General features: G+C 41.3%; 1 protein-coding gene and 1 pseudogene across 1 annotated transcript in view; one reads left to right on the forward strand and one right to left on the reverse strand.

Moving 5' to 3' along the window:
- Nucleotides 1-16052, reverse strand: part of LOC148120211 (calcium uptake protein 2, mitochondrial-like) — a 71731-nt gene that overhangs the window by 20351 nt on the left and 35328 nt on the right. Inside the window, 4 exon segments of the mRNA XM_087911854.1 lie at nucleotides 1377-1459; nucleotides 3128-3175; nucleotides 13326-13401; nucleotides 13501-13532. Of these exon segments, the coding sequence (XP_087767980.1) occupies nucleotides 1377-1459; nucleotides 3128-3175; nucleotides 13326-13401; nucleotides 13501-13532 (239 nt within the window).
- LOC148120212 (profilin-2 pseudogene) lies at nucleotides 11622-12058 on the forward strand (annotated as a pseudogene).

Genomic DNA, 16052 nt, shown 5'->3' on the forward strand with positions numbered 1-16052 from the left:
TGGGTGAACATATGTCTTCCATCTTTATTTATTTATTTATTGAGACAGGGTCTCACTATGTAGCCTCCTGGCCTGGAACTTCGTTCATAGACAAGACTGGCCTTCAACTTACAGAGATTCACTTGCCAGCTATTCTGTGTTTTTGAGACAGAGTCTCTCTCTCTGTAGCCCAGGCTAGCTTAGAATTCACTCCCTGGCCTTGGTTGGCCTAGAACTCATGGCAAGCCTTTTAAATTTCGCAAATATTGGGATTACAAGGTTGAGCCGCCTCACCCACTTATATTTCTTTTCTTTGACTGTAAATCTAGGAATAAAATTCTCAAGTCATACACTAAGCATGTATTTAACTTTGAAAGCAGATGGCAGTTTTGCTTTTCAACCCAAGCATCATCTAATTTCTATGAGCAATATACACATATAATAAAGAGACTGCTATTGTTTCACACCTCCATAGCCGGGCATAGTGGCCCACACCTTGAATACCAGTAGAGTTCAGGACAGTTAGAGTCACATAGAGACACCCTGTTTTTGGAAAACAAAACCCAAACCCCCAAAACCCAACCAACCAACCAACCAACCAACCAAAATGGCACAAATCAGTCATTTATGCACACACACAATTTGTCATTCACATACCCTCACTGGTTGACAATGATGTGCACAATTTACTAAGTTTGTAACCATTTCCTCCTCTGCATAAACTACAGAGTGCAACCAACAGTTTGCTCTGAGGTGTTTATTTCATATCAGCACCAGCTTTTAGAAAACAGACTGGAATTCACTGTTTGGAGGTTTAGAGCTATGTCCTCAAAAAAACAATATTATTAAATACTCAGCTGTATTTACAGTTTTTCGAATATTAGCTGTACCTAGTTCCTAAAACATTTGCACTAATTTACATTTTTTGGCATATTATTCTTCACAATGGCTTACCTTTCTATTACTTGTTTTTGATATGAGAATGATTTAAAACACATCTTTAACATGCATTCTTTAAAGCATATATGATCTATACGGTCCTTTTTACTGTATGATGCAGATGTTAAAAGCGCATCTCTTCTAGAATCTTATGCTCTAGGCACTTGTCATTTTCTCCAAGATTGTATTTCAGAAAGTTTTCAAGTTTGTTTTTAATTGATATATATGAGTGCTTTGCTTGCATGTAAGTTTGTGCTCTATGTATGTGTCTGGTGCCTGCAGAGGTCAGAAGAGGGAACTGGAACCCAGGTTCTCTGCCATTAGGAGCTAGGTCTGAACGTGCAAATGCTGTGACCCTTCAAAGGCTAACAAGGAGCACCGCTTTGATGTTTAAGGAAGTGTCAATCACCGCACAAGCACCATGTGTTCTGATAACCCCGATCCAAGCATGCACTCACCTTAACGAACTCCTTCCTTTCGATCATCTCATTGCCATCTGCATCTAGCATTTTAAAAGCGACATGGAATCCAGTGTGAGGTTCTGCAAAGACGTGAATAATGAACAATTATTTAGTTGTTGGCAAAATGCTAAGTATTTGTAGCTACAAAAACCTTCCAATTTGAAATAAATGACCAAAAAGTATGTAAGCAAAAGCCAGAGGAAAGGATCTTGTTCATATTTTCTTTTTTTCTCATTACTTTTTCTTTTTTATTCCTTACTTTCTCTTTCTTTTTTGAGACAAGGTTTGTCTGTGTAGCCTTGGCTGTGCTGGAACTCACTCTGTAGACCAGGCTTGTCTTGAACTCAGAGATCCACCTGACTCTGCCTTCAAGTGCTGGGATTAAAGCGTGCCCTACCACTACCCAGCTAGGAAAGTTCTCTTTCAAACAGTACTTGATGTTGAAGCTCTGGCCTCTCAACATCGCCCATGGAGCTGGGCTGCACACCCTGCACAACAAATTACTGTGAGAACTTAACCCTACCACTGGCCTTCTGGTATTCTCAAGCACTCCTGCTATTTTCATATTATTGCTATTCTTTTTTACTTTTTTAGTTTTTAAAAACCTTTTACTTTGCCATTCTTGACAACTATAAAACGTATGCCCGCATACCCTTCCTCTAGTGTTAACATTTCCCAATTCCAAAGCACACTTATCAAGACTAAGATATTAACATTGCTACAGCATATGAACCACGAAAAGCAGAGTTTGTAATTTTCATTCATGCTGTGTTTGCTTTAGAATCAATGTAAGGTATTTTGCATTTAGTTGCCATGTCTGCTTAGTCTCATCCACATATGAGAATTCCTTAATCTTTTCTGTTTCCACTACTGGAATACTTTGAAGGGCAAGAATCTTGTTCAGTTTTTTTTAAAAAAAATATCCCTAAGAGGCCAAACATGGTGGTCCATGCCTTTAATCTTGGAGGCAGAGGCAGAAGGGTCTCTGTGAATTTAAGAGAGTTTCAGGTCAGTCTGGGTCACATTGTGAGACTCTCCACAGAACTACAGAACTAACTCCTTCCCCTTCCTTCCTCCCTCCCTCCCTCCCTTCTTCCCTCTCTCCTTCCCACCTCCCTCTCTCAGAAGGCTAACCATGATTTTTCTCTTTCTTTCTCAGAGAATACTTATCATGATTTTTTTCCTTCTCTTGAACAACACTATGATTTTTCTTCTCCCTCAGAAAATACTAACCACAATTTTCCTGTTTTTCTGTTCAGCAAATGCTCTGTCTCAGAAACAAAGGTGCCATAGTGTGGGGTAGAAGAGCCCACTCTAAGATAACATTATTTTGCAGTTGCAGAGATTAAGATTTGTGTGTGTGTGTGCGCGTGCGCGCGTGCGTGAGTCCACCTGTGCACGTACCTGTGGAAGCCAGAGGCTGATGGAGATTTGGGTTATTGCTCTCCACCTTATAGCTCTCACGGAATCTGGAACTTTTGCTGCTAGTCTACTAGACTGGGGAGCCAGTGAGCCCCACCCCCAGCACTGGAACTACAAGTGAATCCCCTCATGCCTGTTTTTCTGAATGCTGGGGTCCGAACTCAGGTTGTCATGTCTGTACAGTAAGCACTTTAACCCACGGAGACATCTCACCAGCTCTATTCCCAATGCTTTTAGTGATAAACACACACACACCAAATTTCAAGTCCTGCTTGTTAAGAATGAGAACTCCACATAACTGTTGTACAGAGAAGCAGTATACTTACTCGTGAGGATTGTAAGTAAGAAAAGATACTCGGTATACGAAATTAGCCCTGAAAGAGAAAACGTAAGAATAAATCAGGAGATAAATTTTAGATGAGAACCATGGAAATAACTAATATTGAAACTTCACCTCTGTAAAATTTGACATTTTATCCTACATTTTTGGTATAGTGGAAACCACTGTATAATAAGAGTTGAAATACAGCCACATTTTAAAAAAGAAAGACACCATTCTTCATCAAGTTTTACTTCCAGCAAGGAGGTCATGATAGCGAACCTTATGTGCCAGTTAGATTGGGCAAGGAGTGGCCATTTTTCTGGGTCTATCTATGAGGGTTCTCCAGCTGAAATCAGTCTATGGACTGGTAGACTCAGTAGAGGAGACTGACCTCTCAACATGTGGGCATCATCTAGTCTGTCAGCAAGATGCCGAGGAAAGAATTCAGGCCTGCCTTCCCCTTCCTTACCTGCTAGCACATCTCGCTGCATCCTCTACCCCTCTTCTTCCACTCCTGGCTCTCCTGGTTTTCAAGACTTTGGGCTGAGACTGAATCCCACTCCTGGCTCTTGGGTCTCTGGCTTACAGAGGTCACACAAACCTGCAAGTCTCCTTATGAGTTTGGCTTCACCGAACAATACTGACAGCTGCTGCTTAGCAAGTAACAGGAATTCACTAGCATCTCATCTGTAGGTTATGTAATTTAGACTTAGTTTTTCCTATTTGTAATACTTTACTTGATTGATGGAAATTTACAACTATAGTAGCTCAGTTTTGGTTATAGAGAAAGCCAAACTGTATTACTTAAAATGTTAACAATCCAATCTTTGTTGCAGTAACTTCATTTCCCTTTGAAAAACCATTCTTTTTCATTCTTAAATATGCAGTTTGGGTGGGATGCCTTGCTTTTCCTCCCATTTCCATGATACTGAAGGAGGCATGGTATCTGTTGCTGTGATAAAACACCATGACCAAAAGCAACTTGGGGAGGAAAGGGCTGACTTCTGTCTATAGTCCTATTAAACAGTGCACATACAAGGAAGTCAATGCAGGAAGTAGAGACAGGAACCTGGAGGCAGGAACCAACAGAGAAGCCATGAACAAGTGCTGCTTGCTGGTTTGCTCAGCCTGTTTTCTTACACCACTCAGGGTGGTACCACCCACAGTGATCTGGGTCTTCCCATATAAATCACCAATAAAGAAAACACCCTACAGACTTGCCTAGAGAGGCATTTTCTCAATAAAGATCACCTCTTCCTGAATGACACTACCCTGGGTCAAGCTGACGAAACAGTGGCCAGCCAAGATGGCAGGTGGCTTTGGGCCCAAGCTGGGGAACAGGCTGCTCTAGGGACTGGTTCAGGGTAATTCATGACGGAAGCTAGGCCACTATGAGCGGCTCTACGAAGAATGATGGATCACTGACTTCTTTTGTGTGGACTCGATGATGGGAGGGTTCTAATTAGGACTATGAGGACATGGGCAAAGGGAATGAAATTGAGACAAGACAGCGTCCAGAGCCTGAGAGCCCATATTTAACTGGAAGGCTTGAAAAATGGGTACTGGTCTGAGCTCCAAATCCAGGTAGCTTTAGGGCTAGTTCCGTATCTGGTCATTAAATAAACTTTCTTGTTAGCGTAGTGACGGGTTTTAGGTTGGTGCAATGAGGAGCAACAGTAAATGAAGGTCTGACTTTAACAAGAATGGCTGTTGGAGGAGTTAACCATTTGTCTTTTGGTCAGAAGCTTGGTATACTAGCAAAATGCACAACTTACAACTGAACACACTTTATCATGAAGAACTCAACAACAGATAAAATCACACAGACTCTTAGTTATATATTATTATAAATTTTATCTATAATCACAGATACAAATCTTACATATCATATCACTTCAAAGCCTCCCAGGTAAAAATATTCAAAGGCTGGGTGCTGACTTCCTGTCCTCACCAGCTCTCTATTTCCTTGATTTTGGAGTAGCTGTGTTTTCTCAGAGTGTGGACATGTAGTCCGTCTATGGATACCTCTTTCTGAAGACTCTTCAGTGTTTACATGAAGGGAAAATAAATTCTGTGTTTGTCATGTTCTGTTCTTGGCAGAAGTGCTCTAATGTTAGTCTGAGGATCAAAGCATTTCATCCCTTGGCGGCCTTAAAAAAAGGGAAAAATAGTGTTTTTCTGTATTTCAAAGGAATAGAGTGGGGGCTGGGGTAGCAACTTCTAGACTGTCCTGGGCTCGGTGCCAAAGGAGACCTTTCTTGTCTTTAAACACAGGTAAATGTCCTTTAATCATAGACAGTTTTTGAAAAGGAAAATTCCAGAGTCTTCTCTGAAACACTGACTTAAGTAAACACAGTTGAGAAGTGTAAAAACTGCTGCTTGTGCTCCAGATGCATTACAGACAACAGAGAGCCCTGCAGCGCCTCCTAGCGGCCTCAGAAAGTGCTTCAAGAGAGCCCCACGTCTAAGGGCACCCACTGGAGAACAGCTTAGCGCCTGTTACTTTGATGGGAAACTGAATGCTGCTAAGTGGCAGTCTCAAAGCTGCATGATACACAGAGAAAAGTATTAATTAATTTATTTTTATATGTATTGGTGTTCTGCCTGCATATGTCTGCGCACCATAAAGATGAGTTCAGACAGTTGTGAGCCTCCGCATGGTGCTGGCAATCGAACTTGAGTCCTCTGTAAGAGTAGTCGGTGTTCTCAATCACTAAGCTATGCCCAGCACAAACAGGGGAATGTTTTTAAAAATTTACCTTTAAAGGCTGGGTAGTGGTGGCACATACCTTTAATCCCAGCACTCGGGAAGTAGAAGCAGGTGGATCTCAGTGAGTTCGAGGCCAGCCTGGTCTACAAAGTGAGTTCCAAGACTGTTACACAGAGAAACTCTGTCTCGAAAAACAAAACAAAAAAAAGAGACAGAAACAGAGAAGGGGGAGAGAGAGAGAGAGAGAGAGAGAGAGAGAGAGAGAGAGAGAGAGAGAGAGAGATTCATAAAAACTTACCTTTAAAGTTTGATAAAGGATCTTTAGGGGCCACTAGGAGCAATGAGTGAACAGTTTCTACACTTCCAGAAATATTTTAAAGTTGGATCCACACTCAAACACAGTATGTTCAGTAACAGCATTCTGAGAACTCTATTTCCCAAGGAGCCTGGGCTATCGCTCTTCCATGGGGATATTTATATCTTACAGTAATGTGTCTTGTAATTTATAGTCTTGAAGGCAAGTGTGATATTGAGAATCTAGCTCAGTTTAAAAATTCAGAATAAGCATAACTCATAATTTATTTTTCTTTCTAAAACATAGTAAATTTTATCTCAAGAATATTTTACCTTTTGTTGGCTATGTTATAAATTCTGACAGATCTTATATGGAGTATGTTAAATTGTTCTTTACACAGTTTTATTAACATTGGCAGTGAAGTACAGGTGAGTCTTTCCTTCTTTCTTGGAAATACAGATTTCAACAGAAAATAAAAACAAGCAAGCAAAATCCCTGCTAAATTCTTCCTCAGTTTTTTTTTGTCTGTGATGACTAGACTTTGTTATTAGTTGAGGCACCTGACTCTGGGATCCCTGTGGAGATAACTGAAAATGAAGATAGCATGAGTTTATCTTGCCCTGCATCCTCTGGTCACAAGCACAGGAAAACCAAGTCTGCTGACTCAAAACACACACATTCCTACAAACTCCCAATATGAAAACTGTAGGAGATTGTTACCTCTAAAACACATGGGTTTATTCTGGTGCTATGACTGGAGAGGGATACAATAGGGAAGAGGTTCTCAACCTTTCTCATGCTGTGGTGACCCCAACCATAAAGTTATTCTGTTTCTACTTCCTAACTGTAATTTTTCTATTTATGAATCATAATGTAAATATCTGATATGTGACCTTTGCACAACCTACGGATTGAGAACTGCTGCAATAGGGACACTACAGGGTAAAGATCACTGGGTAATTTAGTATTAGCAACGTAATGGAATCTCTGCTGCCTACTATACACTGACACTCTGAGGGATGAACAGAACTTGACACAAGCAGCTACTGATTAATATTTACTAGAGTACAGTAATGTGTATACATGTATTTATTTTGTGGCCCTGGGGATCAAACACAGTGCCTCACACATTAGCCAGGAGCTCCACCAGTGAGCCATACCCCTAGAGCTAATTTGAAGATTCCTAAATGTTTATTTTTCAAACCACCCACTCTTTCCCCACCATGTATGCTTTCTAACTTCATTGACAGCTTTCTCTTGACTTTTAAACGTTCTTCTCTTCACCTCCCTTCCTACTTGACTTCCTTTTTTACCATCCTACTTAGGGTCCATGTACAATTAGCCAAACTTCTTCAGTTGTCAATATTAATGGCTTTCTCCAGGACTATCCTCTACTTGCCCAACATAACCCTAACTTAATTCAACTGTATCATTCTGCTGCTCCACGTGAATGCAGGGTGAGCACACAGCTGACCAGCGGCTCTATTCTTCATGAACCACATCTCTGCTTGAAGTTTCTCACAGTTACTTTGCTTCTCCATCAGTTCATTTCATTTTCTTATCATGGACGCTCCCCCTACTCCTTTCTCCACTATTCTGCTTTGTCCAGGCTGCTCCTCAGGCCCTGCTACCCACACAGTATATAGATGGGCACCATCCATCACTCTTCCCTCCTGACACAACAGAAAAGCCAGCAGCCAGTGGCAAGATGGCCTTTCCCTCTGGCTTTCAAACAATCCCTCTTCTCCTATGTTCTAGGATTTGCTGTGCTTAAACTCTGCTCCCTTTTCTCTCACCAATAAGAAATATGCTCACATCTCTCCATCATAACTAACATGCCCTCAACTATCTGTCCCCCCCCCCCCCCAGCTTCCTCCTCCTAACTCCTCTGCTCATGCCCAGGCCTATCAACTAGGTTTCATTTAATTTTCACAATGACAACCATTTCTCGAAAATGGCTTCATATCGCACCCCTCACTGACCTATATCACTCTAAGCATCAAGTACTCAGGACAAAAATGGTGGGCTAGCAGCTGGTTTATGTGAACGGTAGAGAAGAGCCAGGATCAAACAGAGCAGACTGGATTCCAGAGGGAGAGGGGACCAGCACTAGAAACCACAAAGGAGTGGGAGGATGACTTGGGGAAACCACAGGCGACTCAGCCGCAAGCTCAGGCAGTCTAGCCCCAGGGCGCGGGGTGGGGAGCAGGAGCCCATCCAGAAGGAAATGCTGGTGGTCATGGTGAAGGGACTGCAATACTGCTCACAGCATAAGCCCACAGTTCTCAGAAACTTCAACCCAGTTCAAGCTCTGGTGAGAAGGCGTGCTCCACAGTGGGAGCAGTTCCATGGTGGCACTCCTCACCACCATCTTGACCAGGAACCTTGGGGCCTGAACACAAGGATAATTACAAACCAAGGACTCTGTAGCTGTAGGCTGGGGCTGGCCAGTGAAGAATAAAGGAGGAAGTCCTGCTCTTGGTGGCTAGGGGCAGATCTCATTAACTGAGAATAACGCTGGAGTCTGACAGCCCTAAGCTTGACATCAGTGGGTAGGTCAACCTCAAGGATTCTGTTATAAAGACTATGGATTCTGAAGCTCTAGGGAACTACCTGTCCACAGCTGTAGCCCTCCAGCAGGGTGTTCAATATGTAGTGGGTTTGAAGGTGAAGAAGACAGGTCTGTCTGTAAAGATTTCAGGTCGTGTTTTCTTCCCTTATGCCCAACACACCTGGGAGGTGCCCTCCAGTATGAGGCTCTTCAGGATAACAATGAAGTTTCAGGAGGATGGGAAAACCTCTGCAGAGCTAACTGTGGCCAGCAGAGGGCCCCTATACTTCAAAGGAAGCGACCCAAGTGAAGACTGCCCTGGCTGACTTCTAACCCTTGTCTAGATCAGGCTCATACCAGCATGAATCATAGCTAGACACAAATCTACAAGATCACATGACAGTGCCCCTGACACACCCACTGCAGACGCCAGTCCTATAGTACTCAGAAAGAGCGTCTCTGACGCTTTATCTTTTGTTATTGCCATTTTCCTTCCCTTTATATTTTTCTTTTTATTATTATTTTGTCTTTTTCCAGTATTTTAAAAATTTTATGTGTATGAGTGTTTTGTCTATGTGTATTTATGTGTATGAATGTATGTGTACAACTTGCATTCCTGAGGCCCTCAGAAGTCAGCAAAGGGTACTGGATCCCCTGGAACTGGAGCTATGGATAGGTGCTAGGAACTGAACCCTGATTATCTGCAAGAACAAATTAACTACGAAGATTCTTTATTGAATTTCAAGCATCATAGGTCAAATAAGACAGTTACGCAGTACTCTAGCCAACATTCTTCTAAGTACTTCTCTGAAGTAGGTCACATCAGAGGCCATAAAGCAAGTCTGAACAAATAAGAAAGAAGTGAAAGAATTCATTGTATCTCTTCAGATCAAAGTGCAATAAGAGTAGAAATCAACAGCAAAAGAACCTATAGAAACTATACAAGCATTTCTGTACTGTACGATGTACTCTTAGGTAACAAGTCACTGGGGTCACTGAAGAAACAAGGAAAGAAAATGACGACTTTCTTAAAAGTGGAAGCACAACTCATCAGAACCTTTGGGGCACAGGTAAGACATCTGTAGAGTTTCTAACTATGACTGCTATGTTAGGAAACCACAGTAGGGCTGGGAATGGCTCAAGTCAATAATGCACCTCCTTTGCAAGTATGAGGACCTGGGTTTGATCACCAGCAACCACATAAAATCCCAAGATTTGTCACTTGTATTGGTTTAGTAAAACACTGATTGGTCAGTAGCCAGGCAGGAAGTATAGGTGGAATGACCAGAATAGAAGAATTCTGAGACGAGGAAAGGCTCAGTCTGCAGTTGTCACCCAGATGCAGGGGAAGCAAGATGAAAATGCCTCAATAACAAAAGGTACCAAGCCACGTGGCTACCAAAGACAAGAATTATACGCTAATTTAAGATGTAAGAGTTAGTTAATAAGAAGCCTGAGCTAATTGACCAAGCAGTGTTGTAATTAATACAGTTTCTGTGTGATTATTTTGGGTCTGAGCAGCCAGGAACGAACGAATGCCCGTCCCGCCGCCCCCAACAATGCTGTAAACACAGCACTGAGGAGGTGGTAACAAGAGGCCTCCTGGGTTGGCTGGCTGTCTGGACTAATTGGTGAGCTCTAGGCCAATGAGAAATCCTGTCTCACAGAAGTGGACAGTATTCTTGAGGAGGGTACCAGAGGTTACCTTCAGGTCTCCCTGTGCAACTTCACAGAAAAATTTGAGTAACTTACAGGTGCATCTAAAAATATTAGAAAAACAAGAACTAGACAAAGCCCAAAGCAGTAGATAGTAAGAAATACGAGGATAGAAATGAGATGAACACTAAAAGAAAAAAACAAAGACTTAATGAAACAAAGTAGGTTTTTAGAAAATAAACAAGATGAAAAACTATTGGTCAAAAAATTAAAAGAGAGGGAGGGGAGGATCAATCAAATTAAACATGAAACCAGCACATTACAACAGATACCAACAAAATCCAAAGGATCATTTGAAGGACTACCTGGAAAAATCTACATTCTAAAAACACTAGAAGACATGAATTCACAGTCACAGGTACCCTATCAAAGTTAAATCAAGAAGATATAATTAATTTGGACAGATCTATAGTAAGCAATGAGACAGAGGCAGTAAGGGTCTTACATCAGCACACCAAGACCAGATTCTTTCCTCATTGTACCAAACACACCAGGAATAGGCAACACCAACACTCTTCAAACTACTCCATGAAGCAGAAAGATAGGAAAACTGCAAAAACTCATTGTGAGAAGCTGGTATTAGCTCTGATATCAACACCACATAAGTGCACAGCAGCAACAGAAGACTGCAGACTGATTTTCCTGGTAAACAGACACAAAAAGTCACAATAATTTGTAAACTAAATTTAAGAATGCAATAGGAGCATAAACATTATGGCCATGTTGGTTGTATCCAGGGAGGCAAGGATGTTCAATGTGTATAAATCAAGAGATGTGTTGAAGACTCAGGGACTGAAGTTACATCATTTCAGTCAGTGTGGGAAAATCTTTTGACAAAGTCTGGCATCAGGATATAGCCTTCCAAAGGCTAGGACTTCAGTGTGCATCTGCACGCCTGGCCTACCTCTCCTCTTTACCATGTACTCTCAGTCCCTGGAAGCATTCTCATGGTTTTCCTCTGCTTATTTTGCCTGCCCTTTTTGTTTCTTTGTACGGGACTCCTTAATTTCCACACAGGCCTCATCTCCTATCTCTCTACTTTTCCTCAATCCTTCTCTAGGACTTACTCACTGATGTTAAATAATTTATCTTTTATTGCTTAAAAAAACTTGAGAAAGTTATTTCTCAACCATTTATTATGCCATGAAACACTGGTTAAATCACATGGCACGCTCTGTTCCTGCCGTCCCTGCTGCAGTGCAAAGGGCAGTGCAAAGGGCTCGAAGATGGCTGGCTGGCAGAGCTACATGGATAACCTGATGGGCGACGGCTGCTTCCAGGAGGCCGCCATTGTCGGCTACTGCGACGCCAAATATGTCTGGACGGCCACGGCTGGGGGCGTCTTCCAGAGTATCACACCAGTAGAAATAGATATGACTGTAGGAAAAGGCCGGGAAGGTTTCTTTACCAACAGCTTGACTCTTGGTGCAAAGAAGTGTTCAGTGATCAGAGATAGCCTATACGTTGATGGTGACTGCACAGTGAATATCCGGACAAAGAGTCAAGGTGGGGAGCCAACATTCAGTGTTGCTGTTGGCAGAGCTGGTAGAGCACTGGTTATAGTCATGGGAAAGGAAGGTGTCCATGGAGCCTCACTTAACAACAAAGTGTATGAACTCTCTTTATACCTTAGGAGGTCTGATGTGTAAGCAGCCTCTCCCTTCTACCTACCAAATGTCTTCATCACCACCCCAATTACAATAACAGCGCTACCAGCCTGCAGATGGTAGCTAGTTTTTCTTTATCTATTTTCTAATGTCATGATTCCCACAGGGTCTTTGGATGTTAACCACTGTGTGTAACCAACCTTTACCTGGCATTGCAGCACAATAATGATTTGCATGATATCTTGAAATTAGGGAAAGGGGGCATGCCAAATTGGACATCACTTTGTCTTAGGAATTAATTAATGGGATACTGATTACTAAAATAAGTTAATATTAAGCAAGGTACTGGTTGTACAATCTCTAATTTGATCAATGTCTTTTCAGCACTTTGAGCATTTACTTGGCTCATTTAGTCTTCCTTTTGTAGCGCATGGTTGGGAGGAAAACGTGCATATGTCTTTACATCAGTCTTTTCTCATCCCCTCCCTTCAAACATGAGGTATTTGGTTTTTCCATTCTCTTGTGTAGTGCCTGGTTTATTTAACTTCCTTTGTCGATGAGCTATCGAGAGCTGCGGTGATTTGCTTTTAATACTATGATTGCACTTGACACAGACTCTGTAGTGTCTATAGGATATGAAAAGTGTAACTGTCAAGAGCAAAGGCATTTCCTCCCATGACCTTACTACAATAACCATACCGATCAGATTCCTAGGGACATTCTGTCATTGCAGTAGTTCAGACTTCTTGTCTTTGCACACCAGCTCTCTTCTTGAGTAAAATTGTAAAAGGCTGCCCTTATGGATTTTAGGTTCCCAACACAGTCATCTAGAGTGTGTTCAGTTTATTTTTCATAGGACCAATTTTTATTTGCAATTAGGTTTTTATACCAAGTTGCATCATTGTGGACTTGGCTGTCTTGTGATATATTTTTTTTTCATATGTATCCTGTTGTTACATACTATTGTTAAAATAAGCTGTTGCTATTGCGAGATGGGTTTTCTTTCGAATGGCACTACTTTAGGGACATTCTAGCATTTGCTTCTATTGTTTGGGCATTGTGGATAATGTACAGATTTAAAAACAAACCTTGTTGCTGATTTGTCCATTTCTTTCTCTGCATTTTGTTACATCTGGGATAGTCTAACTCATCTGATTTAATATGCATTTAAAAAATGCCATAACTATTAAACACCTTGTTTACAGACAGATGAAATAAATTTATTCCAACAAAAAAATCACATGGCACAAATATCCCAGTTTAATTATCTAACACTACTTAGTTAAATATATACATAGAAATTTAACAATGATTGAAAATTACCTTTAACACCCAGGTCTCTAAAAAAAGTTGATCCACAGCGTGCTGTTTTGATTCCTGATAGTACATCCTCGATATCCTTAGGACAAACACACAAGTGAAATTTTTTCAGTTTCAGGTATACAAGTTCATTTTCCAGGTCCCCCAAACACACACACAAAGCCCCAGCACGTCTTACCTTCCTCGCCAGCTTCTTGACTAGTGTTTTACCTACAACAAAGGAGAACCATGACTTAGCGCTCACATTTCTCTAAACTCAGACTGCAGTAGGGAAGAAAATCATTTCTAAAACGAACAACTCAATCTAGGTAAGAAATAAAGCTGGCGACTTTAGTCAGTATCTCTAATGTAAAATCAGGAGCCAAAGAATTCTGAATGTGAACACAATGATACTGTAGTTTCCTGCAAGGCTCATTCTCAGTCTCTCTCACGCACGTGAAATCTTACAGTCTTTATTCCGAGGGCACTGTGCATTGATCTGTGCCACATGGGTCCTTTGTTTTTTAAAGTCAGTGTTTTAGTTTCACTGATTCAAAGATGTCACTTCAATAGAGTAGTTTTGGAAAGCTGCCCTGTTCCGATCCTAGAGCCATCTCTTAAGTATACCACTGTCCAGCCCAGTTAGAGGGGCGACCAAGACTGTCCCAGTCACTCTTCACAGTGTCTTATTACATAACAGAAACCTGAAGCTCTTTCAGGTTTTCAAACTTCTTAAAAACTTTACTATTCTTATTATTTCATTATTTTGTGAGTGTTGGTGTGTGCATGTTACAGTATATGCAGGGTGATCAGAGGACAACTTTCAAGAGCCCCTTCCCATCACCTTGCTTAGTAGGCAGGTCTCACATGTTTCTGCTCTGGTGTGCACTCTAGCCTAGCTGGCCTGTGGGTTTCTTTTGGGTGGCTCTTGGTCTCCACCTCAAATCTCACTGCAGAAGTGCTGGGATTACAGATGTATGCCACTGCGCTATATCTGGCTCCTTACGTGGGCTCTCCAAATTCATTGAAATAAAAAACGTTGTCTGTCTCAAACCTAGTGATGAACATTACTATGCAGGCATAGAAACATCTACAATCTTACCTGTGAGGTTTCATGTTACTATCCTGGTTTTTCGCTGAGCATTATGTGCCTGTGAGTGAAAGTCCATCATAGCATGTAAGTTACTATATAACCTGCAACTCTAAGTGTCTGTAAAGTGTGTATAAAATTACTAATATAATGATGATTACTTTCTCTAGAAAATGGTGCAATACATATATTTTAACTTTTTGTTTGCTTTTGACACAAGTTATGTTATATAGTCTTCACTGTCCTGGAACTTGCTTTGTAGTACAGGCACACCTGAGATAAGCCATCCTTTTGTCTTATTTCATGAGTTTGTGTGGCAACATACCCAGGACTATTTTAATTCCTAATCTAACAGCTTAATTATGCATATAATTATGGAGGCAGTTTTATCACTTTTAATTAAAATTCAAAATATTAACTTAAAAGAAATTGATCATAATTCAAATTTATCATAATGTTTTTCTTTTTATTTCTTGAAGGGTAGTCTTTATTTCTTGAAGGGTCACTAGGCTGGTCTCAGACTGGTGACCTCCCTGCCTTGGTGTGTGCCATCATAGCCGGCCTCAGACTGGTGACCCTCTTGCCTTGGTGTGTACCATCATGGCTGGCCTCAGACTGGTGACCCTCATGCCTTGGTGTGTGACACCATTGCCGGCCTCAGACGGGTGACCCTCCTGCCTTGGTGTGCGCCATCATGACTGGCCTCAGACTGGTGACCTTCCTGCCTTGGTGTGCACCATCATGACTGGCCTCAGACTGGTGACCCTCCTGCCTTGGTGTGTGACACCATGCTTGGTCTCCTAACATTTTTTCTTAAGGTTTATACTACAAATTTCATTACCTTGTATATTTATTTTTAGTTCTCCCAGTTTGAAAAAAGATTGCACTCTGTTCGGAAGCCTGTGAGGTGGCAATAACTGGCAGTGGGAAGCTGAGGGAATCGAGGATCTGAGGTGGCTTCTAATATGTGATAGTTAGATGCATCTTTTGAACTTTAAAAAAAGTTATGTGCTTTAAAAAAATCTATTTGAAACTTAATGAGTTAGGTAATGTCTGTTAGCTTAGAGCTGGACGTCAGACTGTCAAATGGCCAACCCAGTAACATTCGGTGTCAGAGAAATAGCACTGAACAGTGCAACAGTAAAGTCATGAATGATAATATACTACCAGAATTAGGACAAGAAGTAAACTATAGAAACTCCCGAAGAAGGGAGACCTCATATCTGCTTAACTGTGTAGGTGAGTGCTTTGCATGAAGGTGTGAAATTAATTTTCAGAGAATTCCACTCCCACTCCCAGGTCCTAGGCTTTTGAATGTAGTACTATCCTCAACATACATATAAACAAACAAGATGATTTAGCTCATAATACTGCCAGTATCTCAGTCAGATACTGGACAACCTGACCCAAGTGAAGACAGTAACGGAACTATGGACTCGTCTTCACAGAACTGATTCATCAGTAGCATATGATTATAAAGGCATTTGGTTGTTGTGAATAAAAATTAAAATAGAAACATTGGTCATTTCATGGTAATTACAAAATCTGTTCATCTGTATATAGGATGGTCGTGGAACAGAGGAGTGGGTGTTATAAGCACTAGGCTCATCTGTGGCCTGATGTGCCAGGAAGGGGTCTATGTCTACCACATCACTCAGCAG

This window comes from Myodes glareolus, chromosome 12, assembly GCF_982192425.1.
Source record: "Myodes glareolus chromosome 12, mMyoGla1.1, whole genome shotgun sequence".
NCBI lineage: Eukaryota > Metazoa > Chordata > Mammalia > Rodentia > Cricetidae > Myodes > Myodes glareolus.